Raw genomic sequence first — 27,094 nt, forward strand, 5'->3', positions numbered from 1 at the left:
GAAAATAGGTGCAGGAGAAGGCTGTTCGGCCCTTCGAGCCAGCACTGCCATTCATTGTGATCATGGCTGATCATCCACAATCAGTAACCCGTGCCTGCCTTCTCCCCATATCCCCTGATTCCGCTAGCCCCCAGAGCTCTATCTAACTCTCTCTTAAATCCATCCAGTGAATTGGCCTCCACTGCCCTCTGTGACAGAGAATTCCACAAATTCACAACTCTCTGGGTGAAAAAGTTCCTTCTCACCTCAGTTTTAAATGGGCTCCCCTTTATTCTAAGACTGCGTGTGGCCCCTGGTTCAGGACTCCCCCAACATTGGGAACATTTTTGTAAGATTCTGTAAGATTCCCTCTCATCCTTCCAAATTGCAGTGAGTATAAGCCCAGTCGACCCATTCTTTGCAAAGGGCCATTGATATTTGTGCACCCTTCTTGACATGGGAGTATGTCATGGAACACTTACACTCTGTAGCAGCTGCAGCAGATTCCCATTCACCATGAACTCCATGACCAGCGAGTAATTGCCATCTTCCAAAATTATTCCAAGCAACTTTATAACCCGCTCGTGTTTCAACTTGTGCATCAGTTTCCCTTCGTGGAGTAGGGATCCCTTGATCCTGGAATTTAATACAGAGAAGTGTGAGGTGTTGCATATTGGGACGTCTAACAAGGGCAGGACCGACACTGATTAAATGGGGAGTGCTGTGGTGCATTCCTTCTCCGTGGATTGTCACCGTGTTGTGGTGGAGAAGCTCGTGTGGTCCTGAGATCCTGAGAGCGATGCCGTCCGGAGCTACGCTCCTGGTAGGGTCACCCATGGGGGTAAGGTCGAGGGGGGAGAGCAATCCAACCAAGACCTCAACGGTAGAACAGGCGGAGGGAGGATGACGGCTGACTTTAGTGGAGCGTCACAACGGCTGGGAAGGCGGGTGGATGAAGGCTGCGGCAGAAAAGGGTCCCCGGTCGTCTTGGACTCCACGCCACTGGATCCTGACCCAGATCTGTCAAGGACCGTGTGGTGGCTGTCTGTGCACCAGTCTCCCCACGTTAAACAAAGTCACGCACAGGCGTCCTAAAGGACAGTCATACTCGCTTCCAGTGACCGCCAATTTTGATGATGTAGGGCAGAGGGATCTAGGAGTGCAGGTGCATGGTTCCCTGAAGGTGGGGTTGCAGGTAGATAAGGCAGTCAAAAAGGCTTCTGGCACTTTGGCCTTCATCAGTCAGAGTATTGAGAATAGAAGTTGGGAGATCACGTTGCAGTTCTATAAGACATTGGTGAGAGCGCATTTAGAATATTGTGTTCAATTCTGGGCACCATTTCTGTTACTGGAAAGATAATGTCAAGCTTGAAAGGGTTCAGAGAAGATTTATGAGGATGTTGCCAGGACTAGAGGGTGTGAGCTACAGGGAGAGGTTGAGCAGGCTGGGTCTCTATTCCTTGGAGCACAGGAGGATGAGGGGTGATCTTATAGAGGTGCACAAAATCATGAGAGGAATAGATCGGGTAGACGCACAGAGTCTCTTACCCGGAGTAGGGGAATCGAGGACCAGAGGACATAGGTTCAAGGTGAAGGGGAAAAGATTTAATAGGAATCTGAGGGGTAACTTTTTCACACAGAGCTGCCAGAGGAGGTAGTTGATGCTGGGACTATCCCAATGTTTAAGAAACAGTTGGACAGGTACATGGATAGGACAGGTTTGGAGGGATATGGACCAAGCTCAGGCAAGTGGGACTAGGGTAGCTGGGACATATTGCTCGGTTTGGGCAAGTTGGACTGAAATGCTTGTTTCCACACTGTATCACTCTGTGACTCTATGACCTGTAAAAAAGGGCAAAGTAAATTAAACTTCCTTTTATTTCCAACCGCCACCTGTGGCACCACTTTTACGGAAAACTTAAGCAAAACTAAAACTTCAGAGCAAGACATATGTCGCAGAGAAGACTCTCGAGGATGTTGCCAGGGCAATAGACAATAGGTGCAGGAGGAGGCCAATCGGCCCTTCGAACCACCACCGCCATTCAATGTGATCATGGCTGATCATTCTGAATCAGTACCCCATTCCTGCCTTCTCCCCATATCCCCTGACTCCGCTATCCTTAAGAGCTCTATCTAGCTCTCTCTTGAATGCATTCAGAGAATTGGCTTCTGAGGCAGAGAATTCCACAGATTCACAACTCTCTGACTGAAAAAGTTTTTCCTCATCTCAGTTCTAAATGGCCGACCCCTTATTCTTAAACTGTGGCCCCTGGTTCTGGACTCCCCCAACATTGGGAACATGTTTCCTGCCTCTAAGGTGTCCAACCCCTTAATAATCTTATACATTTCGATAAGATCTCCTCTCATCCTTCTAAATTCCAGTGTATAAGGAGGGCACGAGGAGGTGAGCCACAGGCAGATGTTGAGCAGGCTGGCTCCCTGATCCATGGAGCACAGGAGGAATCGGGGAATCAGGAACCCAGAGGACATCGTTTTTAGATGAAGGCGGAAAAGATTTTATAGGAATCTGAAGGGTAACTTTTTTCACACAAAAGAATTTTGGGTGTATGGAACGAGCTGCCGGAGGAGGTCGTTGAGGCAGGGACTATCGCAACGTTTAAGAAGCAATGAGACAGGTACCATGGATAGAGGTTTTTGGGGGTTATAGCGGAGTCAGGGGATATGGGGAGAGGGCAGGAATGGGGTACTGATTGTGGATGATCAGCCATGATCATATTGAATGGCAATGCTGGCTCAAAAGGCCGAATGGCCTCCTCCTGCACCTATTGTCCATTGATATGGGCCAAACGCAGGCAGGTTGGCGTAATGTAACTGGGGCATGCTAGTCGGCGTGGGCAAGTTGGGCCGAAGGGCCTGTTTCCACTATAATTCTCCATGATTCTACCATTCAAGCTACAGATATTTCCAAATTCTTTTTTTTATTCTGGTAAATTCCTAACATAAGATTTTTTTTAAATTTAAAAACCAAATGGTTTTTTAGGTGATCATATCGCCTGGTGTCATATCGTAAGTGATAGGAGCAGAATTAGGCCATTTGGCCCTTCAAGTTCCAGAACCAGGGACCACAGTTTAAGAATAAGGGGTAGGCCATTTAGAACGGAGATGAGGAAAAACTTTTTCAGTCAGAGAGTTGTGAATCTGGAATTCTCTGCCTCAGAAGGGAGTGGAGGCCAATTCTCTGAATGCATTCAAGAGAGAGCTCAAAACCTATTTCTACTACCTAGCGTTTGAGGCCCTCTGAGGGGGCGCTGTGAACTGTTTATGTATGTGCTGTTATGTTTGTGTGCCATTGTATGTTCGTTTCTTAGTACCTGAACTGATGCACAACACTTTGGTCAACGTGGGTTGTTTTTAAATGTGCTATACAAATAAAATTGACTTGACTTGACTTAAGGATAGCGGAGTCAGGGGGTATGGGGAGAAGGCAGGAACGGGGTACTGATTGAGAATAATTAGCATTCACATTGAATGGCGGTGCTGGGCCGAACGGCCTACTCCTGCACCTATTGTCTATTGTTTATTGTCTAAGTCTACTCTGCCATTCAATCGCGGCTGATCTATCTCTCCCCCCAACCCCATTCTCTTGCCTTCTCCCCATAACCCCTGACATAGCAATCAAGAATCATGTGCTCTGATGAAGATGTACGAAACGTTATGGGAATAGGAGAGTTAATAGGAACCAGAGTAGCAACTTTTTCACTCAGAGTGTGATGTGTTTATGGAAAGAGCTGCCCGGGGAGGTAGTTGTGGCAGGTGCTACCAAAGATACTAGAGGAGCAAGATAGACCACTCGACCCTAAAAACCGTAGTACATCACGGCGCCATTTTAGTAGGCAGAAACTTGCAGAAACACTTAAAAAGAAAAATAACAAAAATCTGTGAATTGATAGATGAGATATATTCTGCATTTGAATGGTATCATCACACATACTGTTCCCCCAAAACACTGATTCCACTGCGAGAGGCAGAGCGAACGGCGGGGTTTGCTTACTAAAATGGTGGACGTTACGCTCCATTGCGTACTACACTTCCGTATAGGCGATTTCAACGGAGTGGTCCATCTTGATCTTCTAGTGCCTTGGGTACTATAACAAGATGCAAAATGTTGGAGTAACTCAGCGGGACAGGCAGCGTTTCTGGAGAGAAGGAATGGGTGACATTCATGGGTGCCGACTTGAAACGTCACCTATCCATGTTCTCCACAGATGCTGCCTGACCCGCTGAGTTATTCCAGCACTCTGTGAAACGTCATCTATCCATGTTCTCCAGAGATGCTGCCTGAGCCGCTGAGTTACTCCAGCACTCTGTGAAACAATAGACAATAGGTGCAGGAGGAGGCCATTCGGCCCTTCGAGCCAACACCGCCATTCAATGTGATCATGGCTGATCATTCTCAATCAGTACCCCGTTCCTGCCTTCTCCCCATACCCCCTGACTCCGCTATCCTTAAGAGCTCTATCTAGCTCTCTCTTGAATGCATTCAGAGAATTGGCCTCCACTGCCTTCTGAGGCAGAGAATTCCACAGATTCACAACTCTGACTGAAAAAGTTTTTCCTCCTCGCAGTTCTAAATGGCCTACCCCTTATTCTTAAACTGTGGCCCCTTGTTCTGGACTCCCCCAACATTGGGAACATGTTTCCTGCCTCTAACGTGTCCAACCCCTTAATAATCTTATACGTTTCGATAAGATCTCCTCTCATCCTTCTAAATTCCAGTTGATTCCAGTTGAATTGATGTTCTACTTACTCCATGCGCTGCTGCCCTGTGTACACGGTTTTTAAAACCACGAGACCGTAGTCTTTCCTGTGGCACAGCGAGACCATTCCATAGGCCCCGCCGTCCAAGGGTTGCTTCTCAATCAGCTCCTTGGAGTCAATGCGGATGTCATCTAAAGACATGATTGTTCCAGCCATTCCTTTCCTTTACCGTACCTGTTACAAAGACAGAGAACCATACTTTAATGTTTAATTCAACATTTCCGTCACATCCAATGGGACCCCACCACTGGCCACATCTTCCCATCTCCTCTCCCTCAGTGAGTTGTAAATCTGTGGAATTATCTGCCTCAGAAGGCAGTGGAGGCCAATTCTCTGAATGCTTTCAAGAGAGCTAGATAGAGCTCTTAAGGATAGCGGAGTCAGGGGGTATGGGGAGAAGGCAGGAACGGGGTACTGATTGAGAAAGATCCACCATGATCACATTGAATGGTGGTGCTGGCTCGAAGGGCCGAATGGCCTCCTCCAGCACCTATTGTCTATCAAGGGATTCAAGGACATCACTTTCAAGGAATTCTGTACCTGCACTCTTGGATCCCTCTGCTCTACAACACTCCCCAGAGTAGGGTTGTCAACTTTCTAACTCCCAAATAAGGAACAAAAGGTGACGTCATCCCCCGCGCCCCATGTGACCTCACCCAGCCAGCGGCCACGTGCTCCCGCTCCACCAATGGCGACCGCCCGGGCCGGGAGGCGGGTTGCTACGCAACCTCCGTCAGGCAAACACACTCGGCCCCGCTCCTTGAACACACTCCGCTAGCCTAAAATGTCCGGGCCCACAGCGTCCGGGACCACAGCGTCCGGGCCCACAGCGTCCGGGCCCACAGCGTCCGGGCCTACAGCGTCCGGGCCTACAGCGTCCGGGCCTACAGCGTCCGGGCCTACAGTGTCCGGGCTTACAGTGTCTGGGCCTACAGTGTCCGGGCCTACAGTGCCGTCCGGGCCTAATATGGGACAAGGGCGGTCCCGTACGGGACAAACAAATTTAGCCCAAAATACGGGATGTCCAGGCAAATACGGGACAGTTGTCAATAGACAATAGACAATAGGTGCAGGAGTAGGCCATTCAGCCCTTCGAGCCAGCACCGCCATTCAATGCGATCATGGCTGATCACTGTCAATCAGTACCCCGTTCCTGCCTTCTCCCCATACCCCCTCACTCCGCTATCCTTAAGAGCTCTATCCAGCTCTCTCTTGAAAGCATCCAACGAACTGGCCTCCACTGCCTTCTGAGGCAGAGAATTCCACACCTTCACCACTCTCTGACTGAAAAAGTTCTTCCTCATCTCCGTTCTAAATGGCCTACCTCTTATTCTTAAACTGTGGCCCCTTGTTCTGGACTCCCCCAACATTGGGAACATGTTTCCTGCCTCTAATGTGTCCAATCCCCTAATTATCTTATATGTTTCAATAAGATCCCCCCTCATCCTTCTAAATTCCTGTGTATACAAGCCTAATTGCTCCAGCCTTTCAACATACGACAGTCCCGCCAGTCAACTCTATCCCAGAGCCACAGAAGGCTGTGGAGGCTATTATTAGGTGCTTTTTGTACCTAATGTGAGGTTATCCACTTTGGCGGCAATAAATGTGAGGTTATCCACTTTGGCAGCATAAATGTGAGGTTATCCACTTTGGCGGCAAGAACAGGAAAGCAGAGTATTACCTGAATGGTGAACGATTAGGAGAAGGGGAGATGCAACGTGACCTGGATGTCATGGTGCACCAGTCATTGAAAGCAAGCGTGCAGGTGCCGCAGGCAGTGAAGAAAGCGAATGGTATGTTGGCATTCATAGCAAGAGGATTTGAGTTTAGGAGCAGGGAGGTTCTACTGCAGTTGTACAGTGCCTTGGTGAGACCGCACCTGGAGTATTGTGTGCAGTTTTGGTCTCCTAATCTGAGGAAAGACGTTCTTGCCTTAGAGGGAGTACAGAGAAGGTTCACTAGATTGATCCCTGGGATGGTGGGACTTTCATATGAAGAAAGACTGGATAGACTAGGCTTGTACTCGCTGGAATTTAGAAGACTGAGGGGGGATCTTATAGAAACATATAAAATTCTTAAGGGGTTGGAGAGGCTAGATGCGGGAAGATTGTTCCCGATGTTGGGGGAGTCCAGAACCAGGGGTCACAGCTTAAGGATAAGGGGGAAGTCTTTTAGGACCGAGATGAGAAAACATTTCTTCACACAGAGAGTGGTGAATCTGTGGAATTCTCTGCCACAGAAGGTAGTTGAGGCCAGTTCATTGGCTATATCTAAGAGGGAGTTAGATTTGGCCCTTTTTGCTAAAGGGATCAGGGGGTATGGAGAGAAGGCAGGTACAGGTTACTGAGCTGGATGATCAGCCATGATCATATTGAATGGCGGTGCAGGCTCGAAGGGCCGAATGGCCTACTCCTGCACCTATTTTCTATGTTTCTATGTTTTAAAGCAGAGATTGACAGATTCTTGATTATTACAGTGTCAGGGGTTACGGGGAGAAGGCAGGAGAATGGGGTTGAGAGGGAGAGATGGATCAGCCACGATTGAATGGCACAGTAGACCTGATGGGCCAATGGCCTAATTCTGCTTCTAGAACTTATGAGCCTGTGAGCGCTGCCGTTTACAGTGTAACTTCACACAAACTCAGCAAAAAAAACGTAAGCGTAAAGAGGTCTGTTTAGCTTCCTGTCAGAGTCTGCAGCAACCAGTTTAATCAGACTCACATCCGAGCCATCCCTCCCACCCTGGTTTGTGACTTTCTGCATCGCTTTGATGAGACCAGAGGCAAACTCAAGGGACCACGCCTCGCCGGGAGGCACGGTGGCGCAGCGGTAGAGTTGCTGCCTCACAGCACCGGAGACCTGGGTTCCATCCTGACTACGGGCGCTGTCTGTGCAGAGTTTGTACGATCTCCCCGTGACCTGCGTGGGTTTTCTCCGGGTGCCCCGGTTTCATCCCACACTCCAAAGACGTGCAGGTTTGTAGGTTAATTGGCTTGGGTAAAATTGTTAATTGTTCCTAGTGTGTGAAGGATAGTGTTAGTGTGCGGGGATTGCTGGTCAGTGCGGACTCGGAGGGACGAAGGGCCTGTTTCCATGCTGTATCTCTAAACTAAACTGAAGTAAAGTTGCTACCTCACAGCAGGTAGAGTTGCTACCTCACAGCGCCAGAGACCTGGGTTCCATTCTGACTAGTTTTATTTTTAGAGATACAGCGCGGAAACAGGCCCTTCGGTCGGCGCCGCCCAGCGATCCCCGCACACTAACACTGTCCTACACACAATGGGGACAATTTTTACATTTACCAAGCCAATTAACCTACAAACCTGCACGTCTTTGGAGTGTGGGAGGAAACCGAAGATCTCGGAGAAAACCCACGCAGGTCACGGGGAGAACGTACAAACTCCGTACAGACAGCGCCCGTAGTCGGGATGGGACCCGGGTCTCCCGCGCTGCATTCGCTGTAAGGCGGCAACTCTACCGCTGCGCTACGGGCGCTGTCATAACGGAGTTTGTACGTTCTCCCCTTGACCTGCCTGAGTTTTCCCCGGGCGCTCCGGTTTCCTCCCACACTCCAAAGACGTACAGCTTTCTGGGCTCACCGAATTCTCCAATTTTACATAACACACTTGTTCTTAAGTTTAGTTTAGTTTTAGAGATACAGCATGGAAACAGGCCCACCGAGTCCACGCCAACCAGCGATCCATCCATCCATCGCCCCTTACACTAGCACTTCAGTTCTGGACACCACGTTAGAGGAAAGATATTGTCAAGCTTGAAAGGGTTCAAAGAAGATTTACGAGGATGTTGCCAGGACTAGAGGGTGTGAGCTACAGGGAGAGGTTGAGCAGGCTGGGAGTCTATTCCATGGAGCGCAGGAGGATGGGGGGTGATCTTATAGAGGTGTACAAAATCATGAGAGGAATAGATCGGGTAGATGCACAGAGTCTTTGATCCAGAGTAGGGGAATCGAGGACCAGAGGACAAAGGTTCAAGTTGAAGGGGAAAAGATTTAATAGGAATCCAAGGGGTAACTTTTTTGGTGGGTGTATGGAACAAGCTGCCAGAGGAGGTAGTTGAGGCCGGGACTATCCCATCGTTTAAGAAACAGTTAGACAGGTACATGGATAGGACAGGTTTGGAAGGATATGGAACAAGGCGCAGGCAGGTGGGACTGGTGTAGGTGGCACATGTTGGCCAGTGTGGGCAAGTTGGGCTGAAGGGCCTGTTTCCACACTGTGTCACTCTGACTCTGTGACTCCATCCTATTAACACTAACACAATTTTTACAATTTGCAAACGAAAAGCATGGGTTTTTAGTTTTGGTTTAGAGACACTGTTTGGAAACAGACCCTTCAGCGCACCAAGTCCGTGCTCACCAGTACACTAGGTCTATCCTACACACTAAGAACAAGTTACAATTTACAGAATCCAATTAACCTCATGTCTTTGGAGTGCGGGAGGAAACCAAAGCACCCGGAGAAAACCCACGCAGTCACAGGGAAAACGTACAAACTCCATTCTGACAGCCCCCTTAGTCAGGCTTGGTATAAATGTAAAATTGTCCCGAGTGTGTGTAGGATAGTGTTGATGTGTGGGGATCGCTGGTGGGCGTGGACTTGGTGGGCTGAAGGGCCTGTTTCCGCGCTGTATCTCCAAACTAAACTAAACTAAAATGAGGGGGAAGGCTTATTCTTCACTCTACTCTGGGTAAATGACTGTGCCTTCTCATTATCCATTCCCCTCATGATTTTACACACCTCTATAAGATCACCCCTCATCCTCCTGCCCTCCAAGGAATAAGTCCTAGCCAGTCCAACCTCTCCCTTTCGCTCAGGCCTTCGAGTCCTGGCAATATCCTCGTAAATCTCTGCACCCTTTCCAGCTTGACAACATCTTTCCTATAACTTGGTGCCCAGAACTGGACACTATACTCAAAATGTGGCCTCACCGACGTCTTGTACAACTGTTAGACAACGAAAGACTGGAGCGACTAGGCTTGTATACACTGGAATTTAGAAGGATGAGAGGGGATCTTATCGAAACGTATAAGATTATTAAGGGGTTGGACACGTTAGAGGCAGGAAACATGTTCCCAATGTTGGGGGAGTCCAGAACCAGAGGCCACAGTTTAAGAATAAGGGGTAGGCCATTTAGAACTGAGATGAGGAAAAACTACAGGAAGGAGGTGAACCAGCTGGCCGCGTGGTGCACAGACAACAATCTCTTCCTGAATGTGGAGAAAACAAAGGAGATTGTTGTCGACTTCAGGAGAACGCACACCCAACACCCCCACCCACTGACCATCAATGGTGCTGCTGTGGAGCAGGTGAGCAGCACCAAATTCCTGGGGGTGAACATCACAATGGATCTCTCCTGGAGCAACAACACCACGTCCATCGCCAAGAAAGCCCAGCAGCGCCTCTACTTCCTCCGCAAACTGAAGAGAGCGGGAACCCCCACACCCATCATGTACACTTTTTACCGAGGCGCCATTGAGAGCATCCTCAGCAGCTGCATCACTGTGTGGTTCGGAAGCTGCACAGCCTCCAGCCGCAAGACCCTGCAGCGCATAGTGAACACTGCTGAGGATCACTGGCGCCTCACTCCCAACACTCCTGGTCCTTTACACCACCCGCCTCACCCGCAAAGCATTGAGCATTGTGGGTGACCCCTCCCACCCCTCCAACAGCCTCTTCACCCTCCTGCCTTCAGGGAGAAGGTTTCGCAGCCTGAGGTCGAGCACCACCCGACTAAAGAACAGTTTTTTCCACCAGGCTGTCAGGATGCTGAACTCTCTCCCCTCCCTCCCTCCTCTCTCCCCTGCCCCCATTGGACCTGGCCTTTAACACCCCACACACACGCACATCCAGCACCAGACACTTTTTTTAACGCTGCTAAGGACAGGCTTTGCACTACTGTTCATTATTTTATTTTTTATTTTTTTATTTTTAATTGTAATATATTCATCTTCATCTTTTTTTCATTGAAGTGACTATATTTTATATTGATTGTTGTTTGCTGTGCCTTTTTAATTTTAACTTAATTTAATGCACTTTATTCCTCGGGATTGTGGGAAACGGTATTTCGATTTTCTGTCTGTGTAAACTAACTGAAAATTGACAATAAAGTTGACTTTGACTTGACTTTGAACTTTTTCAGTCGGAGAGTTGTAAATCTGTGGAATTCTCTGCCTCAGAAGGCAGTGGAGGACAATTCTCTGAATGCATTCAAGAGAGAGCTAGATAGAGCTCTTAAGGATAGCGGAGTCAGGGGGTACGGGGTACTGATTGAGAATGATCAGCCATGAATGGGGGTGCTGGCTCGAGGGGTCGAATGGCCTCCTCCTGCACCTATTGTCTATTGACCATTATCTATTGTATCAACTTCTTTATTCCCACATCCCAATGAGGTTGGGGATGTAGCCCAGCTCATCATACACACCACACTCCCCACCATTGTAGATGTAGCACAGTCCATCACACACACACACACCACACTCCTCACCATCGACTCCATCTACACTTCACGCTGTCTCGGGAAAGCAGCCGACATAATCAAAGACTTGTCCCTGTCCCACCCCGGTCATTCCTTCTTCTCCCCACTCCAGTCCGGCTGAAGGTGCAGAAGCTTGAAAGCGCGCACCACCAGACTCAGGGACAGCTTCTACCCCTCTGTTATCAGGCTTCTGAACGGTCCTTTTGTAAGCTAGGGTACTGTCCGATTCACCTCTACCCCATTGCGGACATTGGACTTTGTGGAACTGATGCGCTACAATGCTGAGAACTATATTCTGCACTCTATATCTTCCCCTTTGCTCCACCTATTGTACTTGGGTTTGACTTGACTGTATTTATGTATGATGTATCTGATCAGTTTGGATAGCTCTCAACATAAAGCTTTACATTGGACTGTGGTACACGTGGCAATAATAAAACTAAACCTATAATCTATGTGGGAAAGAAAACTGCAGATGCTGGTTTAAATCGAAGGTAGACACAAAATGCTGGAGTAACTCAGCGGGACAGGCAGCATCTCTGGAGAGAAGGAATGGGTGATGGTTCGGGTCGAGACCCTTCTTCAGACTGAATCTATGTACTCTCTCCGCCCGACAGCACTCACCAGCGCCCTACCATTCATTGTGAAGTTCTGCCCTGTTTTGACTTCTGAAACTACAACTCCTCACACTTTTTAGTTTAGTTTAGCTTAGTTTAGAGACACAGCGCGGAATTAGGCCCTTCAGCCAACCGAGTCAATAGACAATAGACAATAGGTGCAGGAGTAGGCCATTCAGCCCTTCGAGCCAGCACCGCCATTCAATGCGATCATGGCTGATCACTCTCAATCAGTACCCCGTTCCTGCCTTCTCCCCATACCCCCTAACTCCGCTATCCTTAAGAGCTCTATCCAGCTCTCTCTTGAAAGCATCCAACGAACTGGCCTCCACTGCCTTCTGAGGCAGAGAATTCCACACCTTCACCACCCTCTGACTGAAAAAGTTCTTCCTCATCTCTGTTCTAAATGGCCTACCCCTTATTCTTAAACTGTGGCCCCTTGTTCTGGACTCCCCCAACATTGGGAACATGTTATCTGCCTCTAATGTGTCCAATCCCCTAATTATCTTATATGTTTCAATAAGATCCGCGCCTCCCAGCGATCCCTGCGCACACGAGGGACAATTTTACATTTACACCAAGCCAATTAGCCTACAGACCTGTACGTCTTTGGAGTGTGGGAAGAAACCCAAGATCTCGGGAGAAAACCCACGTGGTCAAGGGGAGAACGTACAAACTCCGTACAGACAGCACCCGTGGTCAGGATGGAACCTGAGTCTCTGGCGCTGTAAGGCAGCAACTCTACCGCTGCACCACCTTACATGGAAATATCACTTATCTGAATTAAATTCTATTTGCCATTTCTCTGCCCGCTGGCCCAGCTGATCAACATTCTGCTGGGAGTCTTCATAGCCATCTTCACTATCTGGGATACCACTTAGTGTCATCCACAAACTTACTAATCATGCCTTGCACATGATTCTCATCCATATCATTGATACGAGTAATGTAAGAAAATAACTGCAGATGCTGGTACAAATCGAAGGTATTTATTTCACAAAATGCTGGAGTAACTCAGCGGGTCAGGCAGCATCTCAGGAGAGAAGGAATGGGTGACGTTTCAGTCTGAAGAAGGGTCTCGACCCGAAACGTCACCCATTCCTTCTCTCCTGAGATGCTGCCTGACCTGCTGAGTTACTCCAGCATTTTGTGTCTACCTTCGATTTAAACCAGCATCTGCAGTTATTTTCCTACAAAACTGAACACAATACTCACCAATGTCTTGTGTAACTATAACATAACGTCCCAACTTCTATATTCAATACCCAAGGTCAGAATGTGTTTCAATGACATATTCATCATCGGCCTCCACATGCCTACTTGTGTAGTGAATGGAGTCGCTGCCTCACAGCGCCAGAGACCCGGGTTCCATCCCGACTACAGGCGCTGTCTGTACGGAGTTTGTACGTTCTCCCCGTGACCTGCGTGGGTTTTCTCCGGGTGCTCCGGTTTCCTCCCGCACTCCAAACACGTGCAGGTTTGTAGGTTGTGTAGGAAAGAACTGCAGATGCTGCCTGACCTGTAGAGTTACTCCGGCATTTTGAGAAATCATTGCTATGAGTGATAAACTGATTCAGGGACAGTTTCTTCCCAGCTCTGATCAGAAATCGTCCCACCATAACCAGAGAGCAGTCCTGCACCACTATCTACCTCATTGGCGGCCATTCTTGACCGGAATTTGCTGGCTTCACCTTGCACTAAACGTTACTCACTTATCATGTATCTGTACACTGTAAATGGCTCGATTGTGATCATGTATTGTCTGTTACACATACTGGAGTATTGTGTGCAGTTTTGGTCTAATTTGAGGAAGGACATCCTTGTAATTGAGGCAATGCAGCGTAGGTTCACGAGATTGATCCCTGGGATGGCGGGACTGTCATATGAGGAAAGATTGGAAAGACTAGGCTTGTATACGCTGGAGTTTAGAAGGATGAGAGGGGATCTTGTAGAAACATATAAAATTATAAAAGGACTGGACAAGCTAGATGCAGGAATAATGTTCCCAATGTTGGACGAGTCCAGAACCAGGGGCCACAGTCTAGGAAATAAAGGGGAGGCCATTTAAAACTGAGGTGAGAAAAAGCAAATGTGAATTTGTGGAATTCTCTGCCACAGAGGGCAGTGGAAGCCAAATCACTGGACGGGTTTAAGAGTGAGTTAGATTAAGCTCTAGGGGCTAGTGGAATGAAGGGATATGGGGAGAAGGCAGGCACGGGTTATTGATTGGGGACGATCAGCCATGATCACAATGAATGACGGTGCTGGCTCAAAGGGCCGAATGGCCTCCTCCTGCACCTGTTTTCTATGTTTCTATGTCTTTCCGCTTTTTCTTTCGTGTCCGTCATCGATGTTTCGGATGTTGGGCCTGGCTCTTGCACAGTGGACAGCCTTCTGGTTTGCCACCGCTAGATCTTCCAGGCAGCATGGTTCACCAAGAAGTGGGCATGTTAGTAGGTGTGGCATGGATTGTACAGATGTTCCACATTCACGTACTGTGCCTGCTGCATCTGCGTAGCCCCATTTGCTCATGTTGGTCGTGCATCGGCCCATCCCTGTACCAAGCCTATTTAGGGACTTCCAGGTCTTCCAGTCACACCTGTGGCCAGGTGATAGCTGTTGCAGACTGGAGCGACTGGGCTTGTATACACTGGAATTTAGAAGGATGAGAGGGAATCTTATTGAAACATATAAGATTATTAAGGGATTGGACACGTTAGAGGCAGGAAACATGTTCCCAATGTTGGGGGAGTCCAGAACCAGGGGCCACAGTTTAAGAATAAAGGGTAGGCCATTTAGAACGGAGATGAGGAAAAAAGTTTTCACTCAGAGAGTTGTGAATCTGTGGAACTCTCTGCCTCAGAAGGCAGTGGAGGCCAATTCTCTGGATGCTTTCAAGAGAGAGCTAGATAGAGCTCTTAAGGATAGCGGAGTCAGGGGGTATGGGGAGAAGGCAGGAACGGGGTACTGATTGAGAATGATCAGTCCACCGATCATCCACTGCCTGTCCCCGCTGAGTTACATCAGCATTTTGCCTCTATCTTTGGTTGAAACCAGCATCTGCCGTTCATTCCTACACAAGTGATCAATGGACCCAGATAGGAAAGTGTGGTAGGCGAATATGTGGAGATGGTGATAAAAGGCTGGCGGTGACGGGGAGAAAAAGGGGGGGGCAGATATTGAATCTGCACAAGGAAGGAAGATGGGGAATGAACTGCAGGATGCGGAAGGACAGTGGGTGGAAGGGAATGTGAGGAGGGGGGGGAAGAGAGAGAAAGTATGGAGTAGGGACAGGATAGGGAATGATGAATGGTGGTGCTGGCTCGCAGGGCCGAATGGCCTCCTCCTGCACCTATTGTCTAATGGTTGGGATTGGCAGCTTTTGGTGGTGGTGGTTTACGCTACGTTTCGTTTCCCACAAGGTTAGTCTGGTTGCTTGGGGAGACTGTGACCGTAGGCCGGACAGTGTGAAGGAAGATCTTCCTCGATGTCAGGCGGTTTGGGGCTGGGTGGTGGGAGTGCCAGGGATGGCGGGTGTCTTTAAGCTGACCGGTTAGCACGCCATAGAATCTTTTCATTGTACCTCGGCACACGTGACAGTAAACTAAAACTGTAAGCTGGGTCCAGCACCGATCCCTGAGTCACAGGTCTCAGTCACAAACACACCCCCTCCACCTGCACCCTCTGCTGCCTTCCCTGAAGCCAATTCCATGCTTGTCAGTTGAGTAACGGTCACTGAACCACAAGAGTCACGAGTGTTTTATTGTCATAAGAATAAGGGGTCAGCCATTTAGGACTGAGATGAGGAAAAACCTTTTCACCCAGAGAGTTGTGAATCTGTGGAATTCTCTGCCACAGAAGGCAGTGGAGGCCAATTCACTGGAAGTTTTCAAGAGAGAGTTAGATTTAGCTCTTAGGGCTAAGGGAATCAAGGGATATGGGGAGAAAGCAGGAACGGGGAACGGATTTTGGATGATCAACCATGATCATATTGAATGGCGGTGCTGGCTCGACGGGCCTAGTGGCCTACTCCTGCACCTATTTTCTATGTGCCTTAAAACAGTGTAATTACATTCAGTGTAATTACATTAATTGCAGCAGCACAACAGGTTTGTAAAACCCGTAGAAAGCATTTTATCAGGATGCATCACAGCTCGGTTTGGGAACAGCTGCATCCAAGACCCGCAAGAAATTGCAGGGATTTGTGGACGTAGCCCAGACCATCACACAAACCAACCTCCCTTCCATTGACTCCATCTACACCTCACGCTGCCTCGGCAAGGCCAGCAGCATAATCAAGGACCAGTCTCACCCCGGCCACTCCCTCTTCTCCCCTCTCCCATCGGGCAAGAGGTACAGAAGTGTGAAAACGCACACCTCCAGATTCAGGGGCAGTTTCTTCCCGGCTGTTATCAGTCAAATGAACCATCCTACCACAACCAGAGAGCAGTGCTGAACTACTATCTACCTCACTGGAGACCATCGGACTATCTTTAATCGGACTTTACTGGATTTTATTTTGCATTAAACGTTATTCCCTTTATTCTGTATCTGTACACTGTGGATGGCTCAATTGCAATCAGGTATAGTTTTTCCGCTGGCTGGTTACCACGCAAAGAAAGCCTTTCTCTGTGCCTTGGTACACGTGACAATAAACTACATACTTCAATAGATAATATAATAAACCAACAAGAAAAAGTACTATAAATAAAATAAATCTAAAAACAAATCAAAGCCCAAAGTTCCTAGTGCAACCAAGGCAGTTTATAGTTTAGTTTAGAGATACAGCGCGGAAACAGGCCCTTCGGCCCACCAAGTCCACACCGACCAGCGATCCCCGCACACTAGCACTATCCTACACATGCACGAGGGACAATTTACATTTATACCAAGCCAATTAATCTACAGACCTGTACGTGTTTGGAGCGTGGAAGCACCTGGAGAAAACCCACGTGGTCACGTGGAGAACGTGCAAACTCCGTACAGACAGCACCCGTAGTCGGGATGGAACCCGGGTCTCCGGCGCTTTGAGGCAGCAACTCTACCATAAGTGAGTGAGATTGTGAGTGAGTGAGTGAGTGAGTGAGACTGTGAGTGAGTGAGACTGTGAGTGAGTGAGATTGTGAGTGAGATTGTGAGTGAGACTGTGAGTGAGACTGAGTGAGTGAGATTGTGAGAGAGTGAGTGAGATTGTGAGTGATTGAGAGTGAGATTGTGAGTGAGACTGAGTGAGTGAGACTGTGAGTGAGTGAGATTGTGAGTGAGAGAGTGAGTGAGATTGTGAGTGAGTGAGAGAGTGAGTGAGATTGTGAGAGAGTGAGTGAGATTGTGAGAGAGAGAGAGAGTGAGTGAGAGAGATTGTGAGTGAGTGAGAGAGTGAGTGAGATTGTGAGTGAGAGAGAGTGAGTGAGAGAGATTGTGAGTGAGTGAGTGAGAGAGAGTGAGATTGTGAGAGAGTGAGTGAGAGAGTGAGTGAGATTGTGAGTGAGAGAGAGTGAGTGAGAGATTGTGAGTGAGTGAGAGAGAGAGTGAGTGAGATTGTGAGAGAGTGAGTGAGATTGTGAGTGAGAATGAGTGAGTGAGTGAGAGAGATTGTGAGTGAGTGAGAGAGTGAGTGAGAGAGATTGTGAGTGAGTGAGAGAGTGAGTGAGATTGTGAGAGAGTGAGTGAGATTGTGAGTGAGATTGTGAGTGAGATTGTAAGATTGTGAGTGAGATTGTGAGTGAGAATGAGAGTGAGTGAGACTGTGATTGAGTGAGCTTGTGAGTGAGTGAGTGTATTGCTACATCTAGCGCTGTGTTGGGTGTTGTATCACAAATGGATACATGGCGGAGTTGGCAACATTCACTCACACCGCCGCCGCTTCCTCCTGCGGCTTCTCCTCCCGCTCTGGATGTCTGGGGAGCCCTAGTACCAGGGACTGTTCACCCCGACCCCGCCACTACCCCACCCTCACCCCGGCCCAGACCCCCGACTCACCTACCCCGTCCCCGGGCCCCGCCGCCACTGACTTCCGCACTCACTCACAGTCTCAGTCAGTGTCAGTGGCCCAACGCTCCAGCCTCTCCCCGCCCCGCGGAAATCCCCAACGCAGCTGGCCCGCCCCTCTGTGTGCATACTCTCTCTCTCTCTCTCTCTCTCTCCCCCCCCCCCCCCCTCCCTCCCTCCCTCTCTCTCTCTCTCTCTTTCTGTCAGTCTCTCTCGGGTCTCGACCTGAAACGTCACCCATTCCTTCTCGCCAGAGATGCTGCCTGACCCGCTGAGTTACTCCAGCACTCTGTGTCCATCTTTAGCAAGTTTTAAACTTCATAAGTTCATACGTTGTCGGAGCAGGATTAGGCCATTCGGCCCATCAAGTCTACTCCGCCATTCTATCATGGCTGAACTATCTCTGCCTCCTAACCCCACTCTCCTGCCATCTCCCAGAACCCCCGACACCCTCACTAATCAGGAATCTGTCAATCTATGCCTTAAAAATATCAGCCGTCTGTGGCAATGAATTCCACAGATTCACCCCCCTCTGACCAGGACAGTGGGTGCCTGGAACTCGCTGCCAGGGGTGGTGGTGATGGAAGCAGTTAACTTAGTGGCGTTTAGGAGACTTTAGGCTGGGCACATGGATATGGAGGGATATGGACAGGATTGCCAACTAGCTCACTCCCAAATAAGGGATAAGGTGACGTCACCGCTCCGACCCCCACGTGACTTCACCCAGCCAGCGGCCACGTGCTCCCGCTCCACCAATGGTGGCCGCCCAGGCCGGGAGGCGGGTTGCTAAGCAACCTCCGTTAGGCGGCATCCAGGCCTACACTGTCCGTGACTACAGCGGCCCCCGGCCTACAGTGTCCGGGCCTACGCTGTCCGGGCCTACACTGTTCGTGACTACAGCGGCCCCCGGCCTACACTATCTGGACCTACGCTGTCCGGGCCTACACTGTCCGTGACTACAGCGGCCCCTGGCCTACAGTGTCCGGGCCTACGCTGTCCGGGCCTACGCTGTCCGGGCCTACACTGTCCGGGCCTACACTGTCCGGGCCTACAGTGTCCGCGCCTACATTGTCCGGGCCTACGCTGTCCGGGCCTACAGTGTCCGGGCCTAACCTGTCGTGGCCTAAAGCGTCTGGGCCTACAGCGTCCGGGCCTACAGCGCACCCCACCCCCCGGGCCTAATACGGGACAAGGGCGGTCCCTGACGGGACAAAGCAATTTAGCCCAAAATACGGGATGTCCCGGCTAATACGGGACGGTTGACAACCCTAGATATGGATCACATGCAGGCGGATCAGAGAAGAGCCGTTTCTGTGCTGTACGGGTCTAGAAATGGTCTCACAAAACTGTTCCTCATTTGCATTTCTTGTAAAAGTTTATAGTTACTGGTGTGGTAATCTTTGGTGTGGTCAGGCAGCATCTCTGGGGAAAAGTAATAGGTGACATTTTGGGTCAAGACTTTTCTTCAGGACAGTTGCTGTTCCCCGTTAGGATTCCTTTAGTTGCTGTGGCAAGGCGTAGGAAATAGACAATAGGTGCAGGAGGCCATTTGGCCCTTCGAGCCAGCACCGCCATTCACTGTGATCGTGGCTGATCATCCACAATCAGTAACCCCGTGCCTGCCTTCTCCGTATACCCCGTGCCTCCGCTATCTTTAAGACCTCTATCTAACCCTCTCTTGAAGGCATCCAGAGAATCGGCCTCCACTGCCTTCTGAGGCAGAGAATTCCACAGATTCGCAACTCTCTGGGTGAAAAGGTTCTTCCTCATCTCCGTTCTAAATGGCACTGCATGTTGTCACACTGCAGGGCGGCGCTGTCGAGCTGCTGCCTCACAACGCCAGAGACCCAGATTCAATCAGGACCATGGGTGCTGTGTGTGTGTGTGAAGTTAGCAGATTCTACTTGTGACCTGCGTGGGTTTCCTCCGGGTGCTCCAATTAACTCCCACGTCCCAAAAACTTTGTCGGTTATTTGGCGGCATGGTGGCGCAGTGGTAGAGTTGCTGCCTCACAGCGAATGCAGCGCCGGGGACCCGGGTTCCATCCCCACTACGGGTGCTGTCTGTACGGAGTTTGTACGTTCTCCCCGTGACCTGCGTGGGTTTTCTCCGAGATCTTCGGTTTCCTCCCACACTCCAAAGACGTGCAGGTATGTAGGTTAATTGACTGGGTAAATGTAAAAAGTGTCCCTAGTGGGTGTAGGATAGTGTTAATGTGCGGGGATCGCTGGGCGGTGCGGACTCGGTGGGCCGAAGGGCCTGTTTCCACACTGTATCTCTAAATCTAAATCTAAAATCTAAATTGTCCCTCTGTAAATTGTCCCTAATGGGTAGCAAGTGAATGAGTAAGTGGGATAGTTAAGTTTTAGTCTATTGTCATGTCAAGTCAACTATATTTGTCACAGATGTGCAGTGAAATGAAAGTGGCAACGCCCGCGGATTGTGCTAAACTACAAAACAGAATAGAAAAAACATTTTAACACAAAAAATAAATTAATACAGTAAATTAAATTAGTCCCTGGTGATATGAGAGTTAACAGTCCTGATGGCCTGTGTGAAGAAATTCCGTCTCATCCTCTCTGTTTTCACAGCGTGACAGCGGAGGCGTTTGCCTGACTGTGGCAGCTGGAACAGTCCATTGCTGGGGTGGTAGGGGTCCCCCATAATGTTGCTGGCTCTGGATCTGCACCTCCTGATATATACCAAGTCAAGTTTATTTGTCTCATACACATACACGATGTGCAGTGAAATGAAAGTGGCAACGCCTGCGGATTGTGCAAAAAAAATTACAATTACAGCATGTAAATTAAAATTAATACAGAAAAGAAAATTTAGTCCCTGGAGTTATAATATGGAGTTATAATAATGGAGTTATAACCTGGAGATACAGTGAAAAGCTTTATTTGTTGCATGCTATCCAATCAGTGGAAAGATTATACATGATTACAATCGAGCCATTCACAGTGTACAGATTCATTAGAAAGGGAAAAACGTTTATTGCAAGGTAAAGTCCCATTAAAGATAGTCCAAGGGTCTCCAATTGGGTAGATGGGATGTCAAGATCGCTCTCTAGTTCGTGATAGGGCGGCACACCAGTAGTGTTGCTGCCTCACAGCGCCAGAGACCCGGGTTCGATCCTGATTACAGGTGCTGTCTGTACGGAGTTTGTACGTTCTTCCCGTGACCGCGTGGGTTTTCTCCAGGTGCTTCGGTTTCTCCCACACTCCAGAGACGTGCAAGTTTGTAGGTTAATTGGCTTTGGTAAAAATAGTAAATTGTCCCCAGTGTGTAGGGTAGTGCTAGTTGTACAGGGTGATCGCTGGTCGATACAGACTCAGTGGGCCGAAATGACCGTTTTCATGTCGTATCTTGCAATCAACGTGAAGTTAGACTCAAAGATAGACATAAAAAGCTGGAGTAACACAGCGGGACAGGCAGCATCTCTGGAGAGAAGGAATGGGTGACGTTTCGGGTCGAGACCGTTCTTCAGTGCCGGCAGATCTGTTCATTAAAGCAGCTCAAAAGCAGCCGGAGGCTTGTCCAATAACTCACTCCATGCTAGGGGATGCCAACTATCTCACTCTCAAATACGGGACAAAGGGTGATGTCACCGCCCCGCGCCCCACGTGACCTCACCCAGCCAGCGGCCACGTGCTCCCACTCCACCTAATGGTGGCCGCCCGGGCCGGGCCTACAGTGTCCGGGATCTAAAATGTCGGAAACCTAGAGTGTCGGGACCTACAGTATCGGGGCCTACAGCGCCCCCCCCCCCCCCCCCCCCCCCGGGCCTAATACGGGACAAGGGCGGTCCCGTACGGGACAAACCAATTTAGCCCAAAATACGGGAAGTCCCGGCTAATACGGGACGGTTGGCAACCCTACTCCGTGTCCAGCAGCTCTGTTGAATGCAGCCCCACCCAGGCTCAATCGCTCGCTCCCTCCTTCCTCAGACCCCCCTCTTTCTTTTCCTTCGTCGTTAAAACCAGAAGGAGAACAAAATCTGATCATCTATCATTTGCTAAACACTTTAACTCCCCCCCCCCCAATTCCCATACTGACCGTGCCACCGTGGGCCTCCTCCTTTGTCAAGAGTTAGTGCTCACACAGACTGGAGGAACAGCTCCTCATCTTCCCCTTGGGCAGCTCACAACCCAGCGGTATTAATAATGATCTCTCTCACTTCAAATAACCTTTGCTTTTCCTCTCTCTACGTCCTTTCTCCACCCAAGTTTTCCGACTAGTTTCACTGTCCGTCTGATTCTTTTTACTGATTGTAAGCCTCGTTATCGCCTTAGTAGCCAGCACAGCCATTCAATGGCTGATCATTCTCAATCAGTACCCCGTTCCTGCCTTCTCCCCATACCCCCTGACTCCGCTATCCTTAAGAGCTCTATCTACCTCTCTCTTGAATGCATTCAGAGAATTGGCCTCCACTGCCTTCTGAGGCAGAGAATTCCACAGATTCACAACCCTCTGATTGAAAACGTTTTTCCTCATCTCAGTTCTAAATGGCCTACCCCTTATTCTTAAACTGTGGCCCCTGGTTCTGGACTCCCCCCAACATCGGGAACATGTTTCCTGCCTCTAACGTGTCCAACCCCTTAATAATCTTATACGTTTCGATAAGATCCCCTCTCATCTTTCTAAATTCCAGTGTATACAAGCCTAGTCGCTCCAGTCTTTCAACATATGACAGTCCCGCCATTCCGGAACTTTGTCCCGCCCCCTCCCCTGACATCAGTCTGAAGAAGGGTCTTGACCCGAAACGTCGCCCATTCCTTCTCTCCAGGGATGCTGCCTGACCCACTGAGTTATTCCAGCGTTTTGTGTCTCGCTTATGCTAAATAGACTCATAGTTAAGGAGGAAGGCAACAAGTGTAATCTTATACGTTTCGATAAGATCCCCTCTCATCCTTTTAAATTCCAGTGTATACAAGCCTAGTCGCTCCAGTCTTTCAACATATGACAGTCCCGCCATTCCGGGAATTAACCTAGTAAACCTATGCTGCATGCCCTCAATAGCAAGAATATCTTTCCTCAAATTTGGAGACCAAAACTGCACACAGTACTCCAGGTGCGGTCTCACTAGGGCCCTGTACAACTGCAGAAGGATCTTTTTGCTCCTATACTCAACTCCTCTTGTTATGAAGGCCAACATTCCATTGGCTTTCTTCACTGCCTGCTGTATCTGCATGTTTCCTTTCAGTGACTGATGCACTAGGACACCTGATCCACTAGCCTTCCCCTCGGCTTACAATGTACCATTCTTTTGTTCCTTATCAGCATCTGCTTTGATCTGTCTTTTTCACTCCTGACCTTTCCATATTGGTCTCCCTCTGACTCCCAGTGTGAAGAAGGGTCTCGACCTGAAAAGTCACCCACTCCTTCTCCCCAGAGATGCTGTCTGTCCCGTTGAGTTACTCCAGCATTCTGTGAAGAATCGCCTCATAAGTTCATCAGTAAATTAGGCCATTCGGCCATCGTCTATTCTGCCATTCAATCATGGCTGATCTTTCTCTCCCTCCAAGCCCCATTCTCCTGCCTTCTCCCCATAACTACTGACACCCTGGCATCTATCTCTGCCTTAAAAATATCCACTGACTTGGCCTCCACAGCCATCTGTGGCAAGGAATTCCACAGATGCATCACCCTCTGACTAAAGAAATTCCTCCTCATCTCTTTCCGAAAGGAACGTCCTTTAATTCCGAGGCTGTGCCCTCTTGTCTAATCCATGTTTTCCAGAGATGCTGTTTGACTCGCTGAGTTACTCCAGCACATTGTGTCAATCTTCGACCTCTATCAATTGCAGTTCACCTTTTAGAGGCCATCAGGTGAACGCTCCAGTTTAATCTCCTTTCTCGCACTCCCACCCTCCCTCTTTTTTCCCTCTTCCTCATTTAAAATCAGAAGAACAGATTCTGGCTTATACCGTAGATAGTCAAAGAGTGCTGGAGTAACTCAGCGGGTCAGGCAGCATCTCTGGAGAACATGGACAGGTGACGTTTCACAGAGTGCTGGAGTAACTCAGCAGGTCGGGCAGCATCATTTTTAAAATTCATTGAACTTTGTCTTGTTTATTGTGTAATCTGAGTACTGTGTTTACAGACATGTTATGCTGCTACAAATAAGAGTCTCACTGGTCGACACAAAATGCTGGAGTAACTCAGCGGGTCAGGCAGCATCCCTGGAGAACATGTATAGGTGACGTTTCACAGAGTGTCTGGAGGTACAGGTGTCATGGAAACATAGACAATAGGTGCAGGAGGAGGCCATTCGGCCCATCGAGCCAGCACTGCCATTCATTGTGATCATGGCTGATCATCCACAATCAGTAACCCGTGCCAGCCTTCTCCCCATATCCCTTGATTCCACTAGCCCCTTGAGCTCTATCTCACTCTCTTTTAAATTCATCCAGTGATTTGGCCTCCGCTGCCCTCTTTGGCAGAGAATCCCACAGAGGTTATGGGGCAGTTTTTTTTCTCTTCCCCCCCCCCCTTTTGTTGTTTTCATTTTCGCCGTGATGTATTTATATTGGACAGCAGCGATATGGAAGTGTCATTCTCAATCTCGTTGTACTTGTACAATGAGAATAAAATATATTGTATTGTATTGTAGATGATGGGCCGAATGGCCTTACTTAGGGACAATATATATAATTATTTGGACAAACAAGGCCTGATTAGAAACAGTCAACATGGATTTGTGCCTGGAAGGTCATGTTTGACTAATCTTCTTGAATTTTTTGAAGAGGTTACCAGGGAAATTGATAAGGGCAAGGCTGTGGATGTTGTCTATATGGACTTCAGTAAGGCATTTGACAAGGTTCCACGTGGAAGGTTGATTAAGAAGGTTAAATCGTTGGGTATTAATAGTGAGGTTGCAAGATGGATTCAACAATGGCTGAATGGGAGATACCAGAGGGTAATGGTTGACAATTGTATGTCAGGTTGGAGGCCAGTGTCTAATGGAGTGCCCCAGGGATCTGTGTTGGGTCCACTGTTGTTTGTCATTTACATTAATGATCTGGATGATGGTGTGGCAAATTGGATTAGTAAATATGCAGATGATACTAAGATAGGTGGTGTAGTTAGTAATGAAGTAGAGTTTCAAAGTCTACAGAGAGACTTGGGCCTTTTGGAAGGGTGGGCTGAAAGATGGCAGATGGAGTTTAATGCTGAATAGTGTGAGGTGCTGCATTTTGGTAGGACAAATCAAAATAAGACGTACAGGGTAAATGGTAGGGAATTGAGGAATGCAGTGGAACAGAGGGATCTGGGAATAACTGTGCATTGTTCCCTGAAGGTGGAATCTCATGTGGATAGGGTGGTGAAGAAGGCATTTGGTATGCTTGCCTTTATAAATCAGAGCATCGAGTATAGAAGTTGGGATTTGATGTTGAAATTGTACAGGGCATTGGTGAGGCCGAATCTGGAGTATGGTGTGCAGTTCTGGTCGCCAAATTATAGGAAAGATGTCGACAAAATGGAGAGGGTACAGAGGAGATTTACCAGAATGTTGCCTGGGTTTCAGCACTTAAGCTACAGAGGTTGAACAGGTTGGGTCTTTATTCTTTGGAGCGTAGAAGGTTGAGGGGGGACTTGATAGAGGTTTTTAAAATTTTGAGAGGGACGGACAGAGTTGACGTGGGTAGGCTTTTCCCTTTGAGAGTGGGGAAGATTCCAACAAGGGGACATAGCTTCAGAATTGAGGGACAAAAGTTTAGGGGTAACATGAGGGGTAACTTCTTTACTCAGAGGGTGGTGGCTGTATGGAATGGGCTTCCGGTCGAAGTGGTGGAGGCTCACTCGATTTTATTATTTAAGAGTAAATTGGATAGGTATATGGATAGGAGGGGATTGGAGGGTTATGGTCTGAGTGCAGGTAGATGAGACTAGGTCAGGGAGAGTGGTCGGCGTGGACTGGTAGGGCCGAACGGGCCTGTTTCCATGCTGTAGTTGTTATATGTTATATGTTACTCTACTCCTGTCACTTTTATGACCTGATGATGAGAACACGGATGGGGGACGTTTCAGGTCAGGACATTTCTTCAGACTGAGACTGTCTGAAGAAGGGTCTCGACCCCAAATTGTCCCCCATATTCCTTTCCTCCAGAGATGCTGCCTGAAACTCCAGCACTCTGTGAAACGTCACCTATCCATGTTCTCCACAGATGCTGCCTGAAACGAGAGGTACAGAACGAATGAATGAAAGATATTGCATCAAAACAAAAAAAAGTAACGATGGCTAAAGGGCACCCACCATTGTTCGCAGCCTGCGGTCGCGGTGAGATGCAGATTGCAGTTTACAGACGCTGCGGCCTTCGCTCCGTCTCCGCTCCAGGGCCCGGCGCCGTCGCCATGGAGACGCCACGGGGCCGGCTTCCGGTAGGGGAGGGGCGGGGTCACGTGGTGACGTACAGGGGAGGAGAGGCGGGATGACATGTTGACGTAATGGGGAGGTGAGGCGGGGGGGTGACGTAATGACGTGCAAGGGACAGGGTGACGTAAAGGGGAGGGGCGGGATGACGTATGTGACGCGAAATGGGGAGGGGCGAGGGGGAGACGCGGTGACGTTGATGGAGGGGAGGGCGGGATGACGTGATGACGTATAGGGGTGGAGGTGGGATGAGGAGTTGAATCAACCAGATTCCTTCTCTCCTGAGATGCTGCCTGACCCGCTGAGTTACTTCAAGCAATTTTGTGAAATTAAATACCTTCAATTTGTACCAACATTTGCAGTTATTTTCTTACAGAACCAGATGTGATGGGGAAGGGGCGGGGCAGCGGGGTGACGTACGGGGCAGGAGGCGGGGTGACGTGTAACGTAAATGGGAGGGGCAAGTGACGTGATGATGTAAAGGGGAGGTGGAGTGACGTGTGACGTAAGGGGTGGGGTCAGAGTGACGTAATGACGTGACGGGAAGGAGGGGAGTGACACGCTGATGTGAAGGGGAGGGGGGCGTGGTGACGTAAAGGGGACGGGCGGGGGTGTAACGTGCACTAGATGAGGCGGGGTGACGTTATGTGAAGGGGAGGGAACGGTGCGGCGGGGTGACGCAGTGACGTGGAGAAGGCGGGGCGGCGTAATGACGTCAGAGCAGGGGGCAGCGTGACGTCATGAAGGGGAGGGGGTAGGGTGAAGTAGTGAAGGGGAGGGGGTAGGGAGACGTATAAAGGGGAGGGGGTAGGGTAATGAAGAAGAGGGGGCGTGCTGTCGTGAAGGTGAGGGGGCGCGGCG

The 27,094-nt window shown here is 49.1% G+C and overlaps 1 protein-coding gene across 1 annotated transcript in view; it reads right to left on the minus strand.

Annotated features, from left to right (window-relative positions):
• The window catches only part of ripk1l (receptor (TNFRSF)-interacting serine-threonine kinase 1, like), a 37,533-nt gene extending 19,635 nt beyond the window's left edge, over positions 1-17,898 (minus strand). Inside the window, exons 1-3 of the mRNA XM_078413948.1 lie at positions 17,849-17,898; positions 4,748-4,932; positions 462-615 (exon numbers count right to left, since the gene is read on the minus strand). Of these exons, the coding sequence (XP_078270074.1) occupies positions 462-615; positions 4,748-4,914 (321 nt within the window). The 5' untranslated portion in view covers positions 4,915-4,932; positions 17,849-17,898. The remainder of the gene's footprint in view (positions 1-461; positions 616-4,747; positions 4,933-17,848) is intronic.
• Between the last annotated feature and the right edge of the window lie 9,196 nt (positions 17,899-27,094).

This window comes from Rhinoraja longicauda, chromosome 2 (genome assembly GCF_053455715.1).
Source record: "Rhinoraja longicauda isolate Sanriku21f chromosome 2, sRhiLon1.1, whole genome shotgun sequence".
Lineage (NCBI taxonomy): Eukaryota > Metazoa > Chordata > Chondrichthyes > Rajiformes > Arhynchobatidae > Rhinoraja > Rhinoraja longicauda.